The sequence below is a fragment of the Macaca mulatta genome, chromosome 13, assembly GCF_049350105.2.
Source record: "Macaca mulatta isolate MMU2019108-1 chromosome 13, T2T-MMU8v2.0, whole genome shotgun sequence".
In the NCBI taxonomy this organism is placed as follows: Eukaryota; Metazoa; Chordata; class Mammalia; order Primates; family Cercopithecidae; genus Macaca; species Macaca mulatta.
The window spans coordinates 5,096,050-5,121,666 of record NC_133418.1 but is presented as its reverse complement, the minus strand read 5'-3'; the positions used below and the strand labels follow the sequence as shown (position 1 = coordinate 5,121,666).

The window sequence follows — 25,617 nt, the reverse complement described above, 5'->3', positions numbered from 1 at the left end:
TTTTTTCAAGACAGGATCTTGCTCTGTAGCCCAGGCTGGAATGAACTGGTGCAATCACGGCTCACTGCAGCTTCGACCTCTTGGGCTTAGGTGATCCTCCCACCTCAGCCTCCTGAGTAGCTGGGACTACAGGGCCATGCCACCACGCCTGGCTAATTTTTGTATTTTTTGTAGAGCTGAGGTCTCACCACAATGCCCAGGCTGGTCTCGAACTTTTGGGCTCAAGTGATCCTCTGGCCTCAAGTTCCCGAAGTGCTGGGATTACAGGCATAAAAGCCACTGCACTCAGCCATCGTTGTTTTTTGTTTTTTGAGACAGGGTCTGGCTCTTGTTGCCCAGGCTGAAGTGCAGTGGCACAATCGCAACTCACTGCAGCCTTGACCTCCTGGGCTCAAGCCATCCTTCCACCTCAGCCTCCCAAGTAACTAGGACCACAGGCGTGTGACACCTCGCCTGGCTAATTTTTTTGGTTTTTGAGACAGCGTCTGACTGTTGCCTAGGTTGGTCTCAAACTCTTGGGCTTAAGTGATCCTACTGCCTCGGTCTCCCGAAGTGCTGGGATTATAGGCCTGAGCCACCACACCCTGCCTCAGAAGAGTTTTAAACTAGAACTAAACACAAGCAAACAACAAGACCGTTCTGGGCATGAGCTGCTTTGCTCCACTGACAGTTCAGCTGTGCGGATGTGAAGCAAACCCCTCAGGGCCTGGTGAGAGGGTCTTCCCTTGAAACAGAGCTACGCGGAACAAGAGCTGTGGGTCTGATGGGGGTCCTTGCCTCAAACACAGGCATCTTGGGTTTCAAAAAGGTGAAGCTAAGGACACAGCACACAGCAGGCAGAGCGGCTGGAAATTGGGGGAACCCCTAGAAGCAAGGAAGTCACAGCCACGATGAACCCCATGTCTGCCCAGATACTTGGCTAACCTCCAAATTTGGCAGGCAGAGGGAAGACCTGTGGGATCAGGCTTAAAGCAATAGTGGGTCACTCAAAGAACAGATATCAGTGACGACACTGTGAGGGATATGAAGGATGCCACATGGGGCCAGATGTTTGATTTAGCAAAGATTTCCGAGTGGCTATTACAAATACGTTTAAATAATTGAAGGAAAATATACAATAAGTGAGGAAATGGAGAACCTCAAAATAAAAATAAAAACAATAAAAATGTAATCCCGGCACTTTGGGAGGCTGAGGTGAGCAGATCGTCTGAGGTTGGGAGTTTGAGACCAGCCTGGCCGACATGGCAAAATCCCATCTCTACTAAAAATACAAAAACTAGCCAGGTGTGGTGGTGCACACCTGTAATCCCAGCTTCTTAGGAGGCTGAGGCAGGAGAATCGCTTGAACCTGGGAGGCAGAGGTTGCAGTGAGTCAAGATCATGCCGCAGCACTCTGACCTGGGTGACAGAACCAGAATCTATCTCAGAAAAATAAATAGCTAGCTAGCTAGATAGACAGACAGACAGACAGACAGACAGACAGACAGACAGATACATATCCTAGGCTGGGCAGGGTGGCTCATGCCTGTAATTCCAGGGCTTTGGGAGGCCAAGGCAGGAGGATCCCTTGAGCCTAGGAGTTCAAGACCAGCCTGGGCAACATACTGAAACCCTGTTTCTACAAAAAAGAATTAGCCAGGTGTGATGGCTTATGCCTGTAGTCCTACTTCCTGTCGCTCCTAGGGAGACTGAGGCAGGAGTATCGCTGGGGCCCAGGAGTTGGATGAGCTATGGTCACACCATTGCACTCCAACGTGGCTGACAGAGCAAGACCCTGTCTCTAAATTAAAAAAAAAAAAAAAAAGGCTGGGTGCTGTGGCTCATGCCTGTAATCCCAGCACTTTTGGGAGGCCGGGGCGGGCAGACCACCTGAGGTCAGGAGTTTGAGACCAGCCTGGCCAACATGGCAAAACGTTGTCTCTACTAAAAATACAAAAATTAGCCGGGCGTGATGGTGCATACCTGTAATCCCAGCTACTGTAATCCCAGCTGAGGCAGGAGAATCGCTTGAAACCAGGAGGTGGAGGTTGCAGTGAGCTGAGATTGCACCACTGCACTCCAACCTGGGCAACAGAGCAAGACTGCAAAAAAAAAAAAAAAAAAAAAAAAAAGAAAAAGAAAAAGAAATCCTATAGCTGAAAACCATGTAATTGAAATAAAAATTGTGCTATATAGGCTTATCTAATTCTGCTTGGGTTGCTGTAACCCAGCTCTATAGACTGGATAAGCTTCTAGAGAACAGACATGTATTGCAGTGGAATGTATTGCAGTTCTAGAGGCTGGAAGTCTGAGAGCAAGGCACCAGCAGATCGGGTGTCTGGTGAGGGGCCACTCTCTGCTTCCCAGATTGTTCCTTCTTGCTGCAACCTCACAGGGTGGAAGGGGCAGACAAGCTCCCTCAGGCCTCTTTTATAAGGGCTTTGAACCCGTTCATGAGGGCTCTACCCTTATGACCTAATTACTGCTTAAAGCCCCCACATTTTTTTTTTTGAGACGAAGTCTCGCTCTGTCGCCCAGGCTGGAGTGCAGTGGCGTGATCTCGGCTCACTGCAAGCTCCGCCTCCCGGGTTCACGCCATTCTCCTGCCTCAGCCCCCCGAGTAGCTGGGACTACAGGCGCCTGCCACCTCGCCCGGCTAGTTTTTTTTTTTTTTTTTTTTTTTTTTTTTTTTTTAGTAGAGGTGGGGTTTCACCGTGTCAGGCAGGATGGTCTCGATCTCCTGACCTCATGATCTGCCCACCTCGGCCTCCCAAAGTGCTGGGATTATAGGCATGAGCCACCGCGCCCAGCCAAGACCCCACCACTTAATGCTATTGTATTGGGGATTAGGTTTGAACATATGAATTTTGTTGGGGACACAAACATTCAAACAATATCAGAGCTCAAGAGCAGATTGAACATGGCAGAGAAAGAAATCAGTGAACTTGAAGAGAAACTGATGGAAATTATCTAATCTGAACAACAGAAAGAAAAAGATTAAAGAAAAATGAGTGTATATTAGTCTTCAGGGAAATGCATATCAAAACCGTAATGAGATGCCACTTCACACTCACTAGGATGGCCATAAAAAAAAAAGGAAAAAAATGTGGACAGTAGCAAGTATTGGCGAGGATGTGGAGACACTGGGAACTTCTGGTAGGAATGTAAAAGGGGGCAACTGCTTTCAAAAATAGCTTAACAATTCTTCAGAAGATTAAACTTAGTTACCATATGACCTGAACATTCCATTCCTAATGATGTATACAAAAGAATTGAAAAAAAAATCCACACAATTTGTACATTTTTTTTTTTTTTTTTTAGACGGAGTCTCGCTCTGTCGCCCAGGCTGGAGTGCAGTGGCACGATCTCTGCTCACTGCAAGCTCCGCCTCCCGGGTTTACGCCATTCTCCTGCCTCAGCCTCAGGAGTAGCTGGGACTACAGGCGCCCACCACCTCGCCCGGCTAGTTTTTTTGTATTTTTTAGTAGAGACGGGGTTTCACCGTGTTCACCAGGATGGTCTCGATCTCCTGACCTCGTGATCCGCCCGTCTCAGCCTCCCAAAGTGCTAGGATTACAGGCTTGAGCCACCGTGCCTGGCCTTGTGCATTAACTTTATAGCAGCATTATTGGCAATAGCCAAAAAGTAGTAACAACTCAACTTCAGCAACTAATGAACAGATAAACAAAATGTGGTCTATCTATATATATCAGTCATTTGTGTGCTATAAAGGAACACTTGAGTAATTTATAAAGGAAAGAGGTTTACTCGGCTCACATTTCTGCCAGCCGTGAAGGAAGCATGGTGCCAGCATCTGCTTCTGGTGAGGACTCAGGCTGCTTCCACTCATGGCGGAAGGTGAAGGGGAGCTGGTGTGTGCAGAGATCACATGGCACCAGCACAGAAGTAGCAGAGAGAGAAGGGAGGTGCTAGGCTCTTTCAACAACCAGCTCTCGTGGGAACTAACTCACTCATTACTGCAATGATGGCACCAAGCCATTCATGAAGAACCTGACCTCATAGCCCAAACACCTCCCACCAGGCCCCACCTCCAACACCGGGGATCAAATTTCAACATGGGGGGGGTTCCAAGATGGCCGAATAGGAACAGCTCCAGTCTACAGTTCTCAGCGTGCGCGGTGCAGAAGACGGGTGATTTCTGCATTTGCAACTGAGGTACCGGTTTCATCTCACTGAGGCTTGTCGGACGGTGGGTGCAGGACAGTGGGTGCAGACCACTGAGCATGAGCTGAAGCAGGGCAAGGCCTTGCCTCACCCAGGAAGCGCAAGGGTTCAGGGAATTCCCTTTCCTAGCCAAGGGAATCTGTGACAGAAGGCACCTGGAAAATCGGGTCACTCCCACCCTAATACTGCACTTTTCCAAGGGTCTTAGCAAACGGCACACCAGGAGATTACATCCCGTGCCTGGCTCGGAGAGTCCCACGCCCATGGAGCTTCGCTCACTGCTAGCACAGCAGTCTGAACTGCAAGGTAACAGTGAGGCTGGGGCAGGGGCATCTGCCATTGCTGAGGCTTGAGTAGGTAAACAAAGCGGCTGGGAAGCTCAAACTAGGTGGAGCCCACCACAGCTCAAGGAGGCCTGCCTGCCTCTGTAGACTCCACCTCTGGGGGCAGGGCATAGCTGAACAAAAGGCAGCAGAAACCTCTGCGGACTTAAATGTCCCTGTCTGACAGCTTTGAAGAGAGTAGTGGTTCTTCCAGCACGGAGTTTGAGATCTGAGAACGGACAGACTGCCTCCTCAAGTGGGTCCCTGACCCCCAAGTAGCCTAACTGGGAGGCACCCCCGAGTAGGGGCAGACTGACACCACACACAGCCGGGTACCCCTCTGAGATGAGGGGTACCTCATGTTGAAATTTCTCTTTTGAGACACTTCTCAAAAGAAGACATTTTTGCAGCCAACAGACACATGAAAAAATGCTCATCATCACTCGCCATCAGAGAAATGCAAATCAAAACCACAATGAGATACCATCTCACACTAGTTAGAATGGTGATCATTAAAAAGTCAGGAAACAACAGGTGCTGGAGAGGATGTGGAGAAATAGGAACACTTTTACACTGTTGGTGGGACTGTAAACTAGTTCAACCATTGTGGAAGACAGTGTGGCGATTCCTCAAGGATCTAGAACTAGAAATACCATTTGACCCAGCCATCCCGTTACTGGGTATATACCAAAAGGATTATAAATCATGCTGCTATAAAGACACATGCACATGTATGTTTATTGCGGCACTATTCACAATAGCAAAGACTTGGAACCAACCCAAATGCCCATCAATGATAGACTGGATTAAGAAAATGTAGCACATATACACCATGGAATACTATGCAGCCATAAAAAAGGATGAGTTCATGTCCTTTGTAGGGACATAGGTGAAGTTGGAAACCATCATTCTCAGCAAACTATCGCAAGGGCAAAAAACCAAACACCGCATGTTCTCACTCATAGGTGGGAATTGAACAATGAGAACACTTGGGCACAGGAAGGGGAACATCACACATCGGGCCTATTGTGGGGTGGGGGGAGGGGGGAGGGATAGCATTAGGAGATATACCTAATGTAAATGATGAGTTAATGGGTTCAGCACACCAACATGGCACATGTATACACATGTAACAAACCTGCACATTGTGCACATGTACCCTAGAACTTAAAGTATAATAAAAATAAATAAATAAAATAAAAGTCTTTTCGAAAGATTAAAAAAAAAAAAAGAAATTTCAACATGAGACACAGTGGGGCCAAACAATCTCTATCCAAACTACAGCACCATACAATGGTCATAAAAAGGAATGAAGTACCAAAACGTGCGACAACATGGATGAATCTTGAAAACATTTTGCTAAGTGACAGAAGCCAGCCACAAAATATCACATATCGTATTATGATTCCATTTAATGAAATGCCCAGATGAGGCAAATCTCTAGAGACAGAAAGTAGGTTAATGGTTGCCTATGTATGAGGAGAAGGGGGCCAGGGGACACAGAGTTTCTTGTAGGGGGGATGAACATGTTCTAAAATTGATTTGGGGCTGGGGGCATTGGCTCACACTTGTAATCCGAGCACTTTGGGAGGCTGAGGTGGGTGGATCATGAACTCAAGAGATCAAGACCATCCTGGCCAACAGGGTGACACCCCATCTCTACGAAAAATACAAAAATTAGCTGGGTGTGGTGGCACGTGCCTGTAGTCCCAGCTACTTGGGAGGCTGAGGCAGAAGAATCGCTTGAACCTGGGAGGCGGAGGTTGCAGTGAGTTGAGATTGCACCACTGCACTCCAGACTGGCAACAGAGTGAGACTCTGTCCCAAAAGAAAAAGAAAAAAAGAAAAAAAAAAATTGATTTGGTGGCCAGGCACAGTGGTTCACGTTTGGAATCCCCACATTTCAGGATTGAGCCCAGTCTGGGCAACATAGGGAGACCCCCCTTCTCTATAACAAAGATAAATTTTAAAAAATTTTGGTGATAGTTGGTGATAGTTGCATAACCCTGTGAATATACTAAAAACCACGGGGAATCATATACTTTAAATGGGTGAGTTGTATGCTATATGAATAATATCTCAATAAAGTTGTCACATACATGCAAAAATAGAAACTCCAAGATCTGTGGGGTAATATGAAGTAGTCCAGGCTGGGAGCAGTGGCTCACGCCTATAATCCCAGAACTTTGGGAGGCCGAGGTGGGTAGATCACTTGAGGTCAGGAGTTTGAGACCAGCCTGACCAATATGGCGAAACCCCATCTGTACTAAAAATAGAAAAATTAGCTGTGTGTGGTAGAGCACACCTGTAATCCCAGCTACTCCGGAGGCTGAGGCAGGAGAGTCACTTGAACCCAGGAGGTGGAGGTTGCAGTGAGCCGAGATCGCACCACTGCACTCCAGCCTGGAGTGACAGAGTGAGACTGTCTTAAATTAAATTTAATTTTTAAAATGAAGTAGTACAGTATACATGTAACTGAACAGCAGGAGAGGGTAGAAAGAGGTAGAAAAAAATACTAATAATGGCTGAAGTCTTCCAAAATTTGGTGGAAAATAGTTGATCCTCATTATTCATGGGTTCCATATTTGCAAATTCACCTATTTGCTAAAATTTGTAACCCCCAAATCAACTCACAGCCATTTCAGTTATTTGTGAATGTGCGTAGAGTGGCAAGAACTTTGAGTTGCCCAACACACATATTCCCATATGAGGCTGAACAGGGAGACGCTCTGTCTTCTTGTTTCAGCTCTCATACTGTAAACAAGTGGCCTTTGGGGGTCTCTTTAGTGCCATCTTTTTCACATTTTGGTGTTTTTTTGTTTGAGATGAGTTCTTGCTCTGTCACCCAGGCTGGAGTGTAGTAGTGTGACCATGGCTCACTGCAGCCTTGACCTCCTGGGCTCAAATGATTATCCCACCTCAACCCTGTGAGTAGCTGGGACCACAGGCACACACCATCACACTCGGCAAACTTTTGTATTTTTTTGTAGAGACAGGGTTTTGCCATGTTGCCCGGGCTGGTCTGGAACTCCTGGGCTGAAGCTATCCGCTCGCCTCGGCCTCCGAAAGTGTTGGGATGACAGGCGTTTGAGTCGCCATGCCCGGCCATTCTGGTGCTTTTTGTTGGTAATTTTGCTGTTTGAAGTGGCTCCTAAGTGTACTGCTGAAGTGCTGCCTTTAAATGGGTGAATTGTATGCTACATGAATAATATCTCAATAAAGTTTTCACATACATGCAAAAATAGAAACTCCAAGATCTATGGGGTAATATGAAGTAGTCCAGGCCAGGAGCAGTGGCTCATGCCTGTAATCCCAGCACTTTGGGAGGCTGAGGTGGGTGGATCACCCATTTAAGTACTGCTAAGTGCAAGAAGGCTGTGATGAAATGTGTGTTATGTAAGCTTCATTCAGGCACGATTCATAGTGCTGTTAGCTATGAGTTCAAAGGTAACGAGCCAACAGCACAGTATATACAAAGGAGGAAATTCACCCGTCTACACTACATGAAGCCATTCTAGAAAATGCTAAAGTATTATGACATCTACAGTGTATGATGTCGCTATGGGATGGGATGAAAAAGCAGCTAAATATGTGGATTCATGAGATGACTTTTTTTTTTAAGTTGACAGTACTCTTGTGAGGATAGAAGCCAAACAAATGTACAGTCATGTTACCCATGGTCAGGAAAATGTTAAACCTTTCTTGGCTAGTGTTTTGTTTTAATAAATACTGCCTATAATTTGTAAGATATATTAAATGTCTTTAAATAGGAGCAGACATAAAACAAGGTTATGTGTTAACCAGTTGATGAAAATGTTTTGACCAGAGGCTCACAGGAAGCTAACCCTGTATCTCACCTAGGAGCAGTGGCTCAGCATTTGCAAATTCTGTGCTTGCGGAGACTTTATAGAACATGGCTACCATGAGAACTCACTGTATTAATTTTCTGATCTAAGAAGCTCAAGAAATCCTAAGTAAATAAACACAAAGAGAATTACTCCTAGATATGTGATAGTTAAACTGATAAACTGATGAAAGCCAAAGATATAGAAAAGATCTTGAAAGCAGTCTGAGGGAAACAAACAAACAAAAACAGCAATTACATAAAAAGGAATAGTAATAAGAGTATATGCCGACCTTTCTTCAGAAACTATGGAAGCCAGAAGACATTGGAAGACAGTCAAATGCCAAAGGAAAAAACTATCAACCAAGTACTCTACATCCAGTAAAGCTATCCTTCAAAGACGAAGGCAGCCTGTAATCCCAGCACTTTGGGAGGCTGAGGCGGGCAGATCACGAGGTCAGGAGATCGAGACCATCCTGGCTAACACGGTGAAACTCCATCTCTACTAAAAATACAAAAAAGAAAATACCCGGGTGTGGTGGCAGGTGCCTGTAGTCCCAGCTACTTGGGAGGCTGAGGCAGGACAATGGCGTGAACCCGGGAGGTGGAGCTTAGTGAGCCAAGATCACGCCACTGCACTCCAGCCTGGGCGACAGAGCGAGACTCTATCTCAAAAAAAATGGAAGGCAAAATAAAGACAATTTTTTTTCATTTTATTATTTTTTAAATTGTTATGGGTACATAGTAGGTGCATATATTTGTGGGGTACATGAGATATTTTGACACAGGCATGCAATGTGAAATAAGCACATCACAGACAATGGGGTATCCATCCCCTCAGGCATTTACTCTTTCCAATTACATTCTCTGTTTTAAAATAGATGATTTTTATTATTGACTATAGTCACCCTATTGTGCTATCAAATAGTAGGTCTTATTCATTTTTTTTCTTTTGGTACCCATGAACGATCCCCACTTCCCCCCAAAAACATTTTTAAATGAACCTCAAAACTGAGAATTCTACTCGCAGACCTAGACGATGGCTTGCTGCCTCAGCACTGAGCAGGTTGGCTTCAGCCACCATCAACAGTTCCTTTCCTTGCTCCAGGACACCAAACTGGTTGCCACAGATGCTGCAAATCCTTGTGGTGTTGAAATGGCCCAGTGTCCTGTGCTAAGAAGGGGAACAACGGCCCACTCTGTCTGTGATCCACTATAGTTGCACCACAGCAGAATTGCTAGGGCACCAAAGCGTTCCCTGCAGCCTCTTCCTCCCCAGGGGGATCATACAGTATAGGGTGGTCTGGCCAGGAAAGTGCACCTAGCTGTACCATACTTTACTGGGAACTACAAACCCCCTTCAGACATCTGTCCTCCTGGTTCAATTCAGTTTGTAATGCCTGGTTCCCTCTTCCTTTGGATGGATTCTCTCTCAGCGCCCCATAATTCTCTCTTGCAAATTCTCCTGCCCTTCAATTCGGTTCTGTTTGGCAGAGAATGTTAAAATTTCAGTTATGGACATGGTACATGCTCTTGTCTCAGGAGGCTTCTCAGCATCTGAGGCAGATACTGCTGGCTACCTCAAATTTTCTTTTAACCTTAACAGAACCCACATTTTTCGCTGGACACATTACCACTTGTATTAGTTTGTTTTCTGTTACCTACAACAGAATACCTGAAACTGGGTCATTGACAAAGGAATTTGTTAGTTATGGAGGCTGCAAAGTCCCAGGTTGAGTCCACATCTGGTGGGAGCCTTCTTGCTGGTGGTGACCTTTGTGGCATCCTGAGGTGGGAAATATTCATATCGACCCCCAGGAAACCGATTTAACAGGGGGCAGCAGTTCTCTTTCCCCCAAGTCCTTCATCCTGCTGCTTAGACTATGGATGTGATGGCTGGACTCCAGCAGCCACACTGAAACAGAAGGATGAGCTGGAAGGATCCCCAGTCTCTCCTAATTTCATGGAACCGTCACACCAGTCCTGGAATACCTACTTCCCAAAGTATTTTATATAAAATAAACTTATCTTGCATACCCACTGTCTTAGTCAATTTGGGCTGCTATAACAAAATGACTTAGACTGCTTAATTTATAAACAGATTTATTGTTCACAGTTCTAGAGGCTGACAAGTCCAAGATCGAGGTGCCAGCAGGTCTGGTGTCTGGTGAGGAGCTCACTGCCCACAGATGGTACCTTCTCATGGCATCCTTACACGGCAGAAGGGCAAGAGGAGCAAACAAGCTTCCTCAGGCCTCTTTTATAAAAGCAAGCACTAATCCCATTCACAAGGGATTTGCCCTCATAACCTAATGACCTCCCAAAGGCCCCATCTCTTAATACCAAACATATTAGGGGATTTTAACACATGAATTTTAGACACAAACATTCAGACCACAGCACACATAGCCCACAGCAACTGTGTAATGAGGGAAACTTAGGAGAAGCCGGGGAAGGGGAGGGGATTTCATTGAAGAAGTTGGTATTGAACTCATCAGGTTTTTTTGAGAGACAGGATCTCACTCTGTTGTCCTGGCTGGAATACAGTGGTGTGATCATAGCTCACTGCAGCCTCAAACTCCTGGGCTCAAGGGATTATCCCACCTCAGCCTTCTGAGTAGCCGGGATTACAGGCACACACCTCTATGCCTGGCTAATTTTTAAACATTTTTTTTTAAAGATGGGGGTCTATTTTCCCAGGCTGGTCTCGAACTCCTGACTTCAAGCAATCCTCCTGCCTCTTTTCAAAGCACTAGGATTTACAGGTGTGGACAACTGCACTTGGTCTCAGTCTTTCTGGTTTTACTGGTAATTCAGCCCCCGCCCAGACCCCACTATAGAGAAGCGGGGCTGACTGAGGGAAGGAATGGGCTTAGCCAGGTCTACTCTCAGGGATAGAAGGAGAGCAAGAAGCCCAGCAATGACCTGGCCTGGGAAAGTGATGGAGGCTTCAGACCCAGCAAGACAGAGTGCGGATTCTCGCCTGCAGCACCACTGCTTTTTCTAAGCAAGCTCTTTAGAGTTCCATGGTGTGACAGCTAAGTCTCTAACCCTCTCAATGCAACAGAGCAGGGAACGTTTTGGACACAATTTAGAAAGCATATTCCTGTGGGGAGGGGATTATTTTTGTTTTGTGTGGTTTTTGGCTAAGAAGCAAGTTATTATCAAGAGCAATTGCCAGTTATATACTTCACTGCTTCTGGCCTATATCCAGGATCTCTATTCGGCCAGTCAACGATGACTGGGGTTCTGGCAGAGATCCAGGACCAGCCAGTAACAGAACTATCTGGATCAACATCTATAATATCGTTTCAAATTGCAAGCAAAGTTAATTCCCGTTTCTCTGAGGTGAGGGGAAGAACTTGCACATTTGTGTGTGTGCCGCATTCTGTGGAGATGGACGAATCTCACTGAGTACTGCTCTCCACCCACTGCTGAGCCTGTATGATCCACCCAGGTAGCACAGAGCACAGTGGCTGAGAGCAGACTCCGGAGGCAGATTACCAGGCTCAGCCCAGCCCTGACAGTTAGCCGGCTGCCCTTATGCAAGTTACTCTACCTTGGGCGTCTGTTTCCTCCTCTGCAACATGAGAGTCACAATAGTAAGTTCCTCCCAGGGATGCTGAGAACACTACACGAAGCAATGTACAGAAGGGACGAGTATCACTACCGGCTCCCTCCAGCAGAATCCTGGGGTTTAAGCAGGACCCAATCTTTCAATCTCAATGTCCAGCCAGTGATCTCTGTCTTCCATTCTCCTCCGAGGCAAACCATCTTGGCCCTTAGGCGTCTTCTGCCTTATACTGACGTGTGGGTATCCCGGGTAACTACCAGGACTGCATCCCCCTCAAGGGTAAGGACTAGGTCTGATACTCATCTAGTGGACACTCAAATATTTTGCCAGTTATATTATTAAGAATTTTATTTTTGAGCATTCTATATACATTTATAAGTGTACATATGGTGTATTTCATGTACATGGATTAGGAAGTTCTTCAAGGGCAACATTCAGTGCCCACTGGAAAATTTTCTACAAGAGTAGAGTTTGGAAAATAACAGATCAACTTAGGAGACTAAAACTATACACTGATACGAAGAATGGATATAGGTTTTCTCAATCCAGAACAGTACCCTCACCCCCTCTGCCCTCCCCTCTCCTAGAGGGTCACCATAGGGCAGTAAAGTTTAATCAGTCAAGCACAGAGTTTCAGGGCGCGGGCACCCAGACCGTGACGGAGAGAAGGAAAGAGCAACAAATAAACAGGCACACTGGTAGTTGGCTACAGCCTGGGTATAATCCCATGGCACCTTCTTCCACCCAGACTGGGGATGTCCCGGCAGCTGAGTAAGTGACGGGCCTCCTGACTTCTCCACAGTGAACTCAATCTCCTTGCCTCACAAGAACGTCAGAGAGGTCCTCTGTTCCTTCCAGCTTTAGATTCTGAGGGAAGACCAAAACATGCATGGACTTTGGTATACTGAGAATAAAAGAATCATCAATTCCAATCACAGTTACAAGATAGTGACTACAAAAAAGAAAGTTTGTCCCATGACTATAAGAAAAACTGTTTCATAGCAAGTATAACTTGCATGAAAAAACTGATTCCCAATCCTTGTTACAACAAAATGACTTAGGTAAAAAAGCAAAAAGCAAGCCTTCTCTGGCTCTGGTTCCTGCAACCCACCCCCTATAAAGGGCCTAAGAGCTGAGCTGTCTGCCCTGAAGATGCTCATGGAGGCAGATGGGAGGTCATCAGGGGCCACAACACATACATATAGTCATTCGTCCCCCCTCATCCTCGAGGGGTGTTCCAAGGCCTCTGGCGGATGCCTGAACCCATGTAGTACCAAATCAAATACAACACATGATTTTTATATATATGTATACACAAACATACCTCGTTTTTCCTATACACATACACTTATGATCAAGTTTAGTTTATAAATTAGGCACAGTAAGAGATTAACAATAACTAATAATAAAATAGAAAAATTAAGTCAAGTAAGAGGGAGTGGAACACAAGCACTGCAGTACCGCAACAGTTGACCTGGGAACTGAGATGGCTGCCAAGTGACTAATGGGAGAGCTGTGTCTGCAGTGTGGATCCGGTGGACACAGGGACAGTTCAGATCTGGGGCAGGATGGAGCGGGACACTGTGACATTTCATCATACTACTCAGAACAGTTGCAACTTAAAACTTATGAACTCTTTATTTCTGGATTTCCACTTAGTATTTTCAGACCATGGGTGACTGTGGGTAACTGAAACCATGGTAAGTGAAATTGTGGAAACAGGGGCACTACTGTATTAACCCCATCCATGCACACCTCCTCCAGGCACCCCCAACTGCCCCACTGCCCCATCCCTCCATTAGTTCCCGACAGCAGTGCCCTCCTGCCAGTCTCTGCGCAGGCCTTACCCTACCTATCTCCCAGCTCCTCCCCAACCCCAGGCAGTGTTTCCCTCAGGACTAAGCAGCTGTGAGACGCCTTTCCTGACGAACTTCACCACAGCCAGCCTGCCCTGGCTCTGCACCGGAGGCAGATGGGATGTGCCAGGGCTCAAGAGCCACTCGCACCTTTCCTTGCCACTGAAGACGGAGCGCTCAAGTCACACCTCGCAGGTTTTCTGCAGCTCAGGGTCTGGAGGTGGCACACTGCTGGCACGCAGAGCCACGAAGGCAGAGGGCCTCCCATCCATCACCGGCTCCTAAGCCCCACACCTGCGTGGCTATGTGAGGGGAGATTGTTATCACAGTGGTGGGGGAACAGACTCCGGACAGGAGTGAAAGGAGGAGAGAAAGAAGTCCAAGAGGAGGTCAAGTTCTGCTGTGAAGTGTCGAGAATATTTCTCTTGGTGGCTCTAAGCTCCGAGTTATCACAGCTCCCTGTAGATCATCACAGTAACTGTTGTGGCCAATGTTCCAACCCCATTTTCTCAAACAGCCCAAAGCCAGGCCCCAGCAATGGCCTTGGCGCTCAGCCTCACAAGTCATTCTTCAAACCCCAAGAGCTCCGGGACCCTTAAAACAAGACTTGATCACGGCAAAATGAACGAGGCTGGACTGCTACTGAGGGCAGGGGTGCGGAGCTGGGGTCGGAGCAGCATGGCCTCAGTGAAAACGACCTCAGTGAAGCCGCAGAGTCACTAATGTATCTTAGCAGCGTTGTCCTGGCCTGCTCCTTAAGAAACAAGTGAGGGCTGGCCGGGCGCGGTGGCTCACGCCTGTAATCCCAGCACTTTGGGAGGCCGAGATGGGCGGATCACGAGGTCAGGAGATCGAGACCATCCTGACTAACACGGTGAAACCCCATCTCTACTAAAAATACAAAACTTAGCTGGGCGCGGTGGCGGGCGCCTGTAGTCCCAGCTACTCGGGAGGCTGAGGCAGGAGAATGGCGTGAACCCGGGAGGCGGAGCTTGCAGTGAGCTGAGATCCGGCCACTGCACTCCAGCCTGGGCGACTGAGCGAGACTCTGTCTCAAAAAAAAAAAAAAAGAAACAAGTGAGGGCCATGAAGTCGCTCTCTCAAGGCAGGTTTCTGTGGAGACACACAGCCCAGAGAAGCACTCTGACCTTCAGGCTAGGGCTGATGAGCGAAGGCAGTAACACTCTTAAATTGGACTCAGAAGGGTTTCTGAGCTTTGGAGACCAGCCTAGGAGCCTGGTGTGCTAGGAGACCAGCACCCATGTGGGAGAGTCACCGGCACCTATTTCCACCAAGATGGTGTGTGAATGAGATTCCAGGCCTCCCCAGACACTTCTCAAGTCAGACAGATGGATGGCCTGCACACCACCTACCTCAGATGGTGTATCCTCAGCAGAGCCACTTGTGAATTTGTCGGAACAATGATAATAGTATATTTTTTAATTTTTTATTTTCTTAGTCATTCTCTCTTCACATAGTTTGCACGTGACATCGGATACCTTAGGATGTGTCAGGTATAGGAACTACCATCTCCTATAACCACAGGCATGTCTGCCTTCATAGGCTTGTGAACGGGGCACGTCCTCTCTCCACAGTCACCGGTCACTGTCTTACTGCCCCCCAACAGCAGCCATGCAAGTTCAGCATTCCTGGGTTAAAACCATTCCCATGGGCTCTGATGCACAATTGTTCCTTCTTGGGAACTAGGCTGGGCTCTTTTGTTTAGGCCTCAGGTTTGAGCACCCAGACTGGTGGTTACGAGCCCAGTGGTCAGCACAGTCGTCGGAGGCAGAGAGCACTTGGTCCTGGCCCAGTGGCTCTTCTGTGCCTGTTCCCCACACAGAATCAAAACTAGCTTCTGCTAACTGGACAGTTTCTTCTTCTTCAGGAGGTTGTGAGCTAAGCAAGGTATTGACAAGAGAAAAACTGGTCTCTGACTTCCAGTGGTAGGTCACTGGGACTGGCTGATGGCTGTGCCACACAGGCCAGGACAATCTCTCTCTGAAGCAGAGTGAGACCTGGAAAATGGAGCTAGTCCTCACTGCTCGATTTCACTAGGAGGCCAGAGGTCACATGTTGGCACATAGGAAATCCTGGATGCTACCACCAGCACCCCATTTTTGCTACCATTCCATTCCCATAATCACCCTCTGAAACCACACTTCGGCATTCAGACAGTACCTGCACACCAGTGCCCACCCCTCCTCCTGGGGAGCTGACAGTGACGGTGCACACCATGGCCACAGTGCCCCAGCCCCAGGGTGGCGCTTGCCGCACATGCCGTGGCCCAGCCCACAGCCTCTACTGCAGGTGCCAAAGGCTGCGCTGTCATCAGCTGGCTGGGGACCCTAATGGATACCAAGTGCTCAGTGAGCGACGCCCAAATGTACTCTTTCTGCAACTGTTTTCTTTCCATCCTCATCTCTCTCCTCTTTCCTCTGCCATGTCTCCCATATGTCTTGACTTTGGTACAACGAGGCTTTGGCCTTTATAGTCTTTGACACCCAGTGAAGTAAAAGCACATTGTGTTCTTAGGTTGGGGAACTAAGCAATCACAATTCCGTCATCTAAAATCTTACCATTTGGGTCCTCAGTGCTATTTTCATTGCTAATCGAACCTAATGGGTTTTTCCTAAGTTACTTCTAGGTGCCTGGCTAATCATTTGGGTTGAAGGTACCACACAAGTCACGGTATTTAAGAAATCCTATGGTAGCCCATGCAAGATCAAATAAAAAGCTAAATGACTTGACATAAACAGGGAATACTCTAATATTCCCATGCTTACCTTAATTACCTACCTTTTCATTGGCTAAATGTAGGAGACAGGCAAAAGCCAGAGGTATGGAGAGGTTCTGAGCCATGACAGGGGGCAGGCTGGAAAGAAAGGGGCAAGTGTTTAGGTCACTGCAACTGTTAGAACAAAGGTTCATTCATCAAGTATGAATAATTCACACAAACAATGACTAAACTAATGAGAAACAAATCTTTCACATGCATTTTATAAGCAGATTTTTCTAGTTTCTTATTTGAGATAAAATATCTCCTGTTAGACTCTGACCACTGGCACCAAAAAACACCTTTTTTAAAGTTGGTCTGTATTAACTTATCTATTAACACAGAGAGAAAACAGAACAGCCACTACAAGGGTCATAGGAAACAGGTTGTGTGTGTGTGTGGGGCGGGGGGTGCCGCCACGCGGACAGCTCAGAGGAGAGCAGGTGAGCCCCCACAAAGCCCCACGCCTGCCAGCCCGCACCTTCTCTGCAGGTCCTTCGTGAGCCCGCTGAGCATCTTCTTGTCAGCCACTTCTGCCAGGGCCCCTTCTTTTCCAGCTTCCCTGTGGTTTGCCTAACAGAAGCACATTTACACGTCGGACAGTTAGGGCTAGTGCACTTTTGAAAGAGCAACAAAAGGCTGGGCGTGGTGGCTCACGCCTGTAATCCCAGCACTTCAAGTGGCCGAGGCGGGTGGATCACGAGGTCAGGAGATCGAGACCATCCTGGCTAACACAGTGAAACCCTGTCTCTATTAAAAATACAAAAAAATTAGCCGGGCGTTGTGGCGGGAGCCAGTAGTCCCAGCTAGTCGGGAGGCTGAGGCAGGAGTGAACCTGGGAGGCAGAGCTTGCAGTGGGCTGAGATAGCGCCACTGCACTCTAGCCTGGGCAACAGAGCAAGACTCCGTCTCAAAAAAAGAAAAAAAGAAAAAAAAAAAAAAAAGCAACAAAAATAAAGTTGTATCACCAAAAAGTCTATACCTAAATGAAATGAAAACAAATTTCTTAGTTATTTTGAAGAAAAAGGATCTACAAAGGGAACCAGTGTCTCAGTCCTGCTCTAATGACATTGTGGTGAACATGGATGTCAATGGTCAGCATCACCCTGGTAAAGGAGACACTGTAAAGGTGTCCTAGGGTGCTCTGAAAACAAACAAGAAAAAAAAAGCAGTAATAAAAAGTCATGATTTTTTTGTTTTTTGAGACGGAGTCTCGCTCTGTCGCCAGACGAGAGTGCAGTGGCACGATCTCGGCTCACTGCAACCTCTGCCTCCTGGGTTCAGGTGATTCTCCTGTCTCAGCTTCCTGAGTAGCTGGGATTACAGATGCCCACCACCCACCACCATGCCTGACTTTTTTTTTTTTTTTTTTTTTTTTTTAAGTAGAGACGGGGTTTCACCATGTTGGCCAGGCTGGTTTTGAACGCCTGACCTCATGATCCACCCACCTTGGCCTCACACCTGCTGGGATTACAGCTGTGAGCCACTGTGCCCAGCCAAAGCCATGATTACTTGTAGCTTCAACTGGACTGCACTGCTAAGGGCAGCACAAAATTCATACTGAAAAGTAAAGTCAAACTTTCCACTTAAGACAAAGACACATGCTTGCATCCTGTTCTAGTTGATAAAAGTTTATAAATATGACTGAAGCTTTCTCTGATATCCAGCTTAGGGCCCTCAATCAACTTATCAGTTTTCATTTCTCAGCTACAGAAGGTCTAAACTCAGAACATTACCTGAGAAGAAGGAGTCAGAAAGAAGGAAGGATTCTAATTAACTGATACTTCCTTTCATTGAGATGGACCAGGTTAATCAAGGTTTCAGCTTGTTCTGAAGGAGAAGCAGAATCTGACAGTATAATAATTACTTTTCCACTATCTTCCTACTGAGAATACATTCCTGAAATCAGAATTATTAGATCAAAGGGTTTAAACATTTCATAGCATATAGCAACTTAAACTGTACCAGCAGTGAATGAGGACTCCAAATTTCCCTCCTCACTAATGGAAAACAGTTGAATTACTGAACCTGCTGCTGTTTTACAGTAGCATCGAGATTGCTTCACTTGTCTTTTTTGATTACCAGCAAGGCTGAATCATGCCTTACACACTAGTCTGCTATTTGTATCACAGTCTGTGTGACCTGCCTCCTTGTACACTTGGTTCATTTCTCTCTTAGAGGCATGATGTCTTCCTTGTATTTTTGTTTTGTTTTTCAAGGATCTCTCTCTGTTGCCCAGACTGGAGTGAGTGGTACGATCGTATCATAGCTCACTGTAACCTCAAACTCCTGGGTTCAAGTGATCTTCCCACTTCAACCTCCCCAAGTGCTGGGATCACACGCGTGAGCCACCATGCCCAGCTTTCTGTATTTTTGAATGAACATTTCTGCCTTGGAGGCATTGCCCAAATCGAGGTGTCTTCAGCTGTAGACATCAACCACTCCCCTCCCGCATGCTGGGCACCTAGAGAACAGGCAGAGCATCTGACCTCTGCATCTGCCTCCTTTCCAGAGAGCGCTGTCAGCAGACTCCACATGCTCTGCTTCAACTTCTTCATGTCCATCTTTTTGGCAGTCTTGGCATAGTGAATTTCAATTTTATTTACCTGAAATAGGTATATGACAGAGTAAAACTAAGCAGAATAAAGAAACTTTTACCATTAACCCACTGTAAAAACAAAGGTCTGGAGTTCAACTAAAGAAGGAATCCAATTTCCACCAAGGAGCTACAGAGCTCTCTGTTGTTGGTTTTTTGTTTTATTTTGTTTTAGTTTTTTTCCGAGACGGAGTTTTGCTCTTGTCACCCAGGCTGGATTGCAATGGTGCAACCTCCGCCTCCTGGGTGCAAGCGATTCTCCAGCCTCAGCCTCCCGAGGAGCTGGGATTACAGGTACCCACTAATTTTTGTATTTTTAGTAGAGATGGTGTTTCACCATTTTGGCCATGCTGGTCTCAAAGTCTTTTTTTTGTGGGAGGGGTGTGGGAAACGGAGTCTCACGCTGTTGCCCAAGTTGAAGTGCAGTGGCACGATCTTGGCCCACTGCAACCTCCGCCTCCCGGGTTCAAATGATTCTCCTGCCTCAGCCTCCAGAGTAGCTGGGATTACAGGCACCTGCCACCACACCCAGCTAATTTTTGTATTTTTATTAGAGATGGGGTTTCACCATGTTGGCCAGGCTGGTCTTGAACTCCTGACCTCGTGATCCACCTGCCTCGGCCTCCCAAAGTGCTGGGATTACAGGCGTGAGCCACCGCACCCGGCCCAGAGCTCTCTTTGGACACTAAAACAGAGTCCCTCATATCAAATCTAAATTTCTTTTCGATCAACTGCAGTCTACATTAAGGCTAACTGGAACGCCAGTGTAAAAGAGATAAGTGAATCAAATACTAAGGCAAGCATAAAGCCTTCCAGCTGGTATGGAAGAGATAAACGTTTAATGCATGATAATTTAATACAAACTGAATTGGGCCAAGATTTTTCAGAGCCACACAGCTAGCTAGCCTTGCTGAATTAGCATATAAATTTATACTCTCTGCCTGCAGCCTTCATTCATATGCCTTATTTGGGTGACCAGTTCCTCCCCAGTTGTCTTTTCAAGGTCTTTGGAGAGATGGTCAGTTCCACACAACCTAATTAGCATCAGCTCACTCTCACAACCTATTAAAACTCAGAACAACAGGTTAAAATTGAGAAGAAAACAAGCTCAGACTGACACGACTCGCATATAAGAGGCAATTACACAGACTTCAGGCAAACAATGTAATTCTCTGCTGTTTCATCCGTACCTTCTGAGGCTCGGCTACCAGGTTTGACTCCCCATATGTTGTGATGTCTAATCCTTGGGCTTCCGGAGTGTCGCCATTCTGTTGTGCTGTCTTAGGTGGATGGCAAGGATAAGGTGAGAGGTCAGAGTTCCCAACTGGTCCCACGAATAAGTCATCAGAATCTTCATCATCACTGTCGGCAGCCTGGGCAAGAAACAGCTCTTTGAGTTTGGTGGAAGCTGCCAGAGGAGCTTAGAAACACCCGTGAAACAGACTCCGTGTTTACGAAGCAAGAAGAGACCATCTGATAGTTCACTGAGTGAGTTACACTGCGATGAACTTCTAGGTGCCCCTAATTGTCATCCTGTTTTACATAAACCCTATTAGAGAGGTGTCTGTTATCAACCTAAGACCCTTTGAGCAGGAGTTAAAAGAAATTCAATAATCATAATTGCCACTATGTCCCCCCTTCAGCTTCTAACTGATTTAGGATTTCATTTCACAGAAAACATTCCTCAAATACCAGAGATATGACCTGCACATATCACCCAAGGAAAGCACAGGAGATTCCTGGGGCCATCTGGTCAGTAGCAGCGGTACCACCCAGAAACCAGTGAGAAAGTCATTTTCGGGATCACATCCAGAGTGAATGTATCAGTATCTAGGGGCAGGGGTGGCGCTGGGGGACACAGGTCAGGAGTCAGTCTTTAAATAGGCTCCCTGGGTGATCTGTATAAAAGTTAAAGTTTGAGAAGCACTGGTCAAAAGGTCAGTCTGGATTTTCACTAAAATATAACAGCCTAACTCTCTTCCAAGTAAGAATATAAGGTGAATAAATTTTTTTTCCAGTTCTTTTCTCCCTTTCCACATACAGGGGCACAGATGAAGCCTATTTTTCCAGTTTCTGTTACCTGTATCAGCCATCTCATCAGTAGACTCAGAGAAGGGATATGGACATTCTTTAGTCTAAACCATGATCTAAAGATCGGGGATGGCTTGTACAAGTTCACAACAAGCTTGCAATATGAGAACTACATTCAGAGCTAGAAACCTGGTCATCGGAGATACACCCCGAAGACTTATTTTTTGCCACACCAGATCACACCACCTTCACATGTCTATGTGTTTTGTCTACCTGGCCAAAATACTAGCTCGTAAGAGGACAAAGTGTTTATATTCCTTTGAAATCCCACAACAGCCAATATTAGTACTTTGTAGCAGAGGCTAAACACTCATTCACATGCTGATGCATTCACTCCAGTGTGGCCATTTGCTTCCTGCATGTAGGATGTGAGGTAGGGCAGGCCGAGGGTGAGGCTGTTTCCTCGACACTGCTCAGCTCCCAGCACTGGGTGGACGGCAGACCCTTCACCCAGAAAACCTCTATTGGATTCAAAATTTCCAACAGTCTCCCGCCATATAAAGTGGGGACATGGGAAGCAGAGAAAAATGACTCCCTGGCTTAGAAGGGAGGACACAGCCCCTTTCCCCCTTCACCTGTAATCCAGGGCAGAAGTTGGAGGTGTCGTTAGGGTTGTTGTAATCATAGTCTTCAATTTCTTCATAATGCTCAGTCTCTGCCCTTCGGCCCTGGGCCATCTTAAGTAACTAAAGGAAAGAATAAATGCAGAAAGCAATTTTTTAAAAAGCTACTGAACAAGTTAGAGAAGTAAACCTTAATTCTTATGCCCAGTCTCCTCCTAGAATTACACAATTTTAGCGTCAGAAGGGCCCTCCCAAGTCATCCAAGTCTAACAGACTTTCCACTGCACAGTGCAAACCTGGAGTAGCAGGGCTCGGCGTCTCTACCAGTCCCAAACAAACCAGAGCAGCTCTACTTCTGTGGGACTGGCGCTTAGGCATTCTGCACAGTGTTACTTGAAAAAGAGTTCCTTCACTAAAAACAAAAGTTGGAAAATCTACCCTCCGGCTTTCTGAAAGTCAACTTGGTGCACTTGAACAATTTTGATAGAAAACCCATTACCTTGGATCATGAGTAAGGCAACCTCACTGTATAAAGCAATTGGTGAGTAAATCCACAACTTCAACGAGAAAGCAAAGGAATCAGTCGGGCACGGTGGCTCACACCTATAATCCCAGCACTTTGGGAGGCTGAGGCAGGTGGATCACCTGAGGTCAGAAGTTCGAGACTAGCCTGGCCAACATGGTGAAACCCCATCCCTACTAAAAATACAGAAAATTCACCAGGCATGGTGGCAGGCACCTGTAATCCCAGTTACTTGGGAGGCTGAGGCAGGAGAACTGCTTGAACCCGGGAGAGGTTGCAGTGAGACAAGATCGCACCATTGCACTCTAGCCTGGGGCAACAAGAGTGAAATTCTGTCTCTCAATAAATAAATAAATAAATAAATGGAGAAAGCAAAGGAAACAAAAAACAACTAAAAAATTGTTGAAACTTCACCAAAAAACTATACCCACTGCCCCACTAAATTTCAGCATGGAGGCTTCAGTTTCCAGCATTCTTGCTAGGTAAATACTCAAAAATATTTCTGAGTGTTTACTGTGTGTCCATCATACAAGCCTTTCCTTTTAGCTTTCTTTGCCTTATCTATCTGATTTCCTGGCAACACCCCCTGGCTAACACAGCCCCTCCTCACACTCCCCCGTCCTCAAAGGCACTGCCTAACGTCACACCCTAACACAACCCTCCTCACACTCCCCCCTTCCTCGAAGGCACTGCCTAACGTCACACCCTAACACAGCCCCTCCTCACACTCCCCCCTTCCTCAAAGGCACTGCCTAACGTCACACTCTAACGCAACCCTCCTCACACTCCCCTTCCTCAAAGGCACTGCCTAACGTCACACTCTAACGCAACCCTCCTCACACTCCCCCCTTCCTCAAAGGCACTGCCTAACGTCACACTCTAACGCAACCCTCCTCACACTCCCCCCTTCCTCAAAGGCACTGCCTAACGTCACACTCTAACGCAACCCTCCTCACACTCCCCTGTCCTCAAAGGCACTGCCTAACGTCACACCCCAACGCAACCCTCCTCACACTCCCCCCTTCCTCAAAGGCACTGCCTAACGTCACACCCTAACACAACCCTCCTCACGCTCCCCCCTTCCTCAAAGGCACTGCCTAACTTCACACCCCAACACAACCCCTCCTCACACTCCCCCCTTCCTCAAAGGCACTGCCTAACGTCACACCATCAGCCACTGATACCTTGCGTGCTTAAAGGAACCGAGAAACGGGCTTACCCTGGTGCCTGGTTTGAGGTGGAGCTGGACCAGGGTGTCGACGTCGTAGTGGAAATCCGTAGGAAGGGTGGTAGCTCTCCAGTTCTGGTTCTCCAAAGTGGACTTGGTCAGAATAGTAGCAGCCTATAATTTTTATTTTAAAAAGTGTTTTAGGCATTTTAACAATGGGCAAAACATCTTACTTTTTTAAAGCAGTTTGGGAAGGGTTTGGACAGCATGAGTCTACCATCACTCTCACAGTTCTATGTAAAAAAATGATTCTGCTAGCATTATTCTTTTTATTCTAAATTTGATTCTTTCTGCCACTGAGTTTAGGACTATTTCTCAATAGTGCCTTTAGGGAACAAGGAAGAATGAAACCATCTGTTTGCTCTAAGAGTTAAATTTGTATGGAATTTTAAAAAATCACATCTGAGGCCAGGCTCGGTGGCTCAAGCCTGTAATCCCAGCACTTTGGGAGGCCGAGGCAGGAGGATCACGAGGTCAGGAGATCAAGACCATCCTGGCTAACATGGTGAAACCCCGACTCTACTAAAAATACAAAAAAATTAGCCGGGCATGGTGGTGGCTAGGTGGCTAGGTGGTGGCGTTGCCCAGGCTGATCTCAAACTCCTGGCCTCAGGTCATCCTCCCTGCTTGGCTTCTTAAAGTGCTGGGATTCTATAATCCACTGCACCTGGCCCCATCCTTATCCTGAACCTTTTATATTTCAACGTTTTACATTTTCTTGCTCTTAAAACCATTACATATTTATTACAGGATATTTGGGAAATATACACAGTCATAAAATTATTTTTTCAAAGTACTTGTAATCTCAGCACTGAAAAAAATAACATCCTTTAATAGTCTTAGATTGTGTTAGTCCCAGCTACTCGGGAGGCTCAGGCAGGAGAATGGCGTGAACCTGGGAGGTGGAGCTTGCAGTGAGCCAAGATCGTGCCACTGCACTCCAGCCTGGGCGACAGAGCGAGACTCCATCTCAAAAAAAAAAAAAAAAACAAAATCACATCTGAAAGGGAAAAACGAGTGTGAAGAGAACTTAAGAAAGTACAATCCTAATAAATCCAGTACAAACCTTTGTTTTTCTAAAATATACATCAAAGTCAATATCATCTTCAAAGTCAATTTCAAAATCTTTCTTTGTGCTCTTCTTTCTGTTTTCTGATTGGGAGGGAGCATCTTCTGTAGAGTGAACACAAATGTCAGCACTTCACTTCTGTGGCCTATTTACTCATTTCCCAAGATCTGCTGACAGCCTTATCAAGGCTTATCAAAACCACAAGGTGGCATCGTGTCTGAGCATCACAACGGTAGGAGTGCTCAATCACCACCCTCTTTTCACTCTAAACTTATCATTTGTGTTTTGGCTAAGAAAACACATCAGAAACATATGCTTGGCCGGGTGCAGTGGCTCATGCCTATAATTTCAACACTTTGGGAGGCCAAGGCAGGAGGATCGCTTGAGGCCAGGAGTCCAGACCAGCCTAGGCAACAAAGCGGGATCCCGTCACTACAGAAAATTTAAAAATTAACTGAGCATGCTGGCATGCCCCTGCAGTCCCAGCTATTCAGAAGGCTGAGGTGGGAGGATGCTTGAGCCTGGGAGGTCAAGGCTGCAGTGAGCCATGATTTACCACTGCACTTCAGCCTGGGTGACAGTGTGAGACCCTGTCTCAAAAGCAAAACAAAATATAAAACAACAGATGCTTATCCCTTTCTTTCAAAGAGACAATGCAAAACACATAAGGTCAGCACAGCCCTTCAGAGTTCTACAGAATGCCAGCATGTGCAGTAGCACCTGTATGCCCTCTAGTGCCCGGGGGTCATGCCCACCCATGGCCCCTGAGTTAAGTCATGTGGATACCAGGGAGCAGTGTGAGGCTGGGAGCCCCGTTCTCCTGACTCCATTACGCACTCTTCTCACTCAGAGGCTTCCATTTTCACTGTCCCTTCATCCCAGGCCAGGCAAACTGACGAACCAAGAGGCTGGCTCATCTGTATGCTTCTCTGACTTATTGAGAGACACAACAGGGCTGTGACTGGCATTTCTCTTCCTTGGCTAACTGCTGACTGGCTGGTCATGAACAC

General features: G+C 46.6%; 1 protein-coding gene across 6 annotated transcripts in view; it reads right to left on the bottom strand.

Moving 5' to 3' along the window:
* Positions 1-12,226: 12,226 nt before the first annotated feature.
* NCAPH (non-SMC condensin I complex subunit H) overlaps positions 12,227-25,617 on the bottom strand; it is a 37,166-nt gene continuing 23,775 nt past the window's right edge. For 3 of the 6 annotated variants that reach the window (XM_077958805.1, XM_077958806.1, XM_028832150.2), the window contains exons 11-18: positions 24,605-24,711; positions 23,530-23,652; positions 21,800-21,910; positions 20,324-20,506; positions 19,027-19,143; positions 17,019-17,110; positions 16,548-16,636; positions 12,227-12,772 (exon numbers count right to left, since the gene is read on the bottom strand). In XM_077958805.1, the coding sequence (XP_077814931.1) occupies positions 16,549-16,636; positions 17,019-17,110; positions 19,027-19,143; positions 20,324-20,506; positions 21,800-21,910; positions 23,530-23,652; positions 24,605-24,711 (821 nt within the window). In that variant the 3' untranslated portion in view covers positions 12,227-12,772; position 16,548. The remainder of the gene's footprint in view (positions 12,773-16,547; positions 16,637-17,018; positions 17,111-19,026; positions 19,144-20,323; positions 20,507-21,799; positions 21,911-23,529; positions 23,653-24,604; positions 24,712-25,617) is intronic. The other 3 variants (XM_015112859.3, XM_028832151.2, XM_028832149.2) reach the window with 1 other exon arrangement.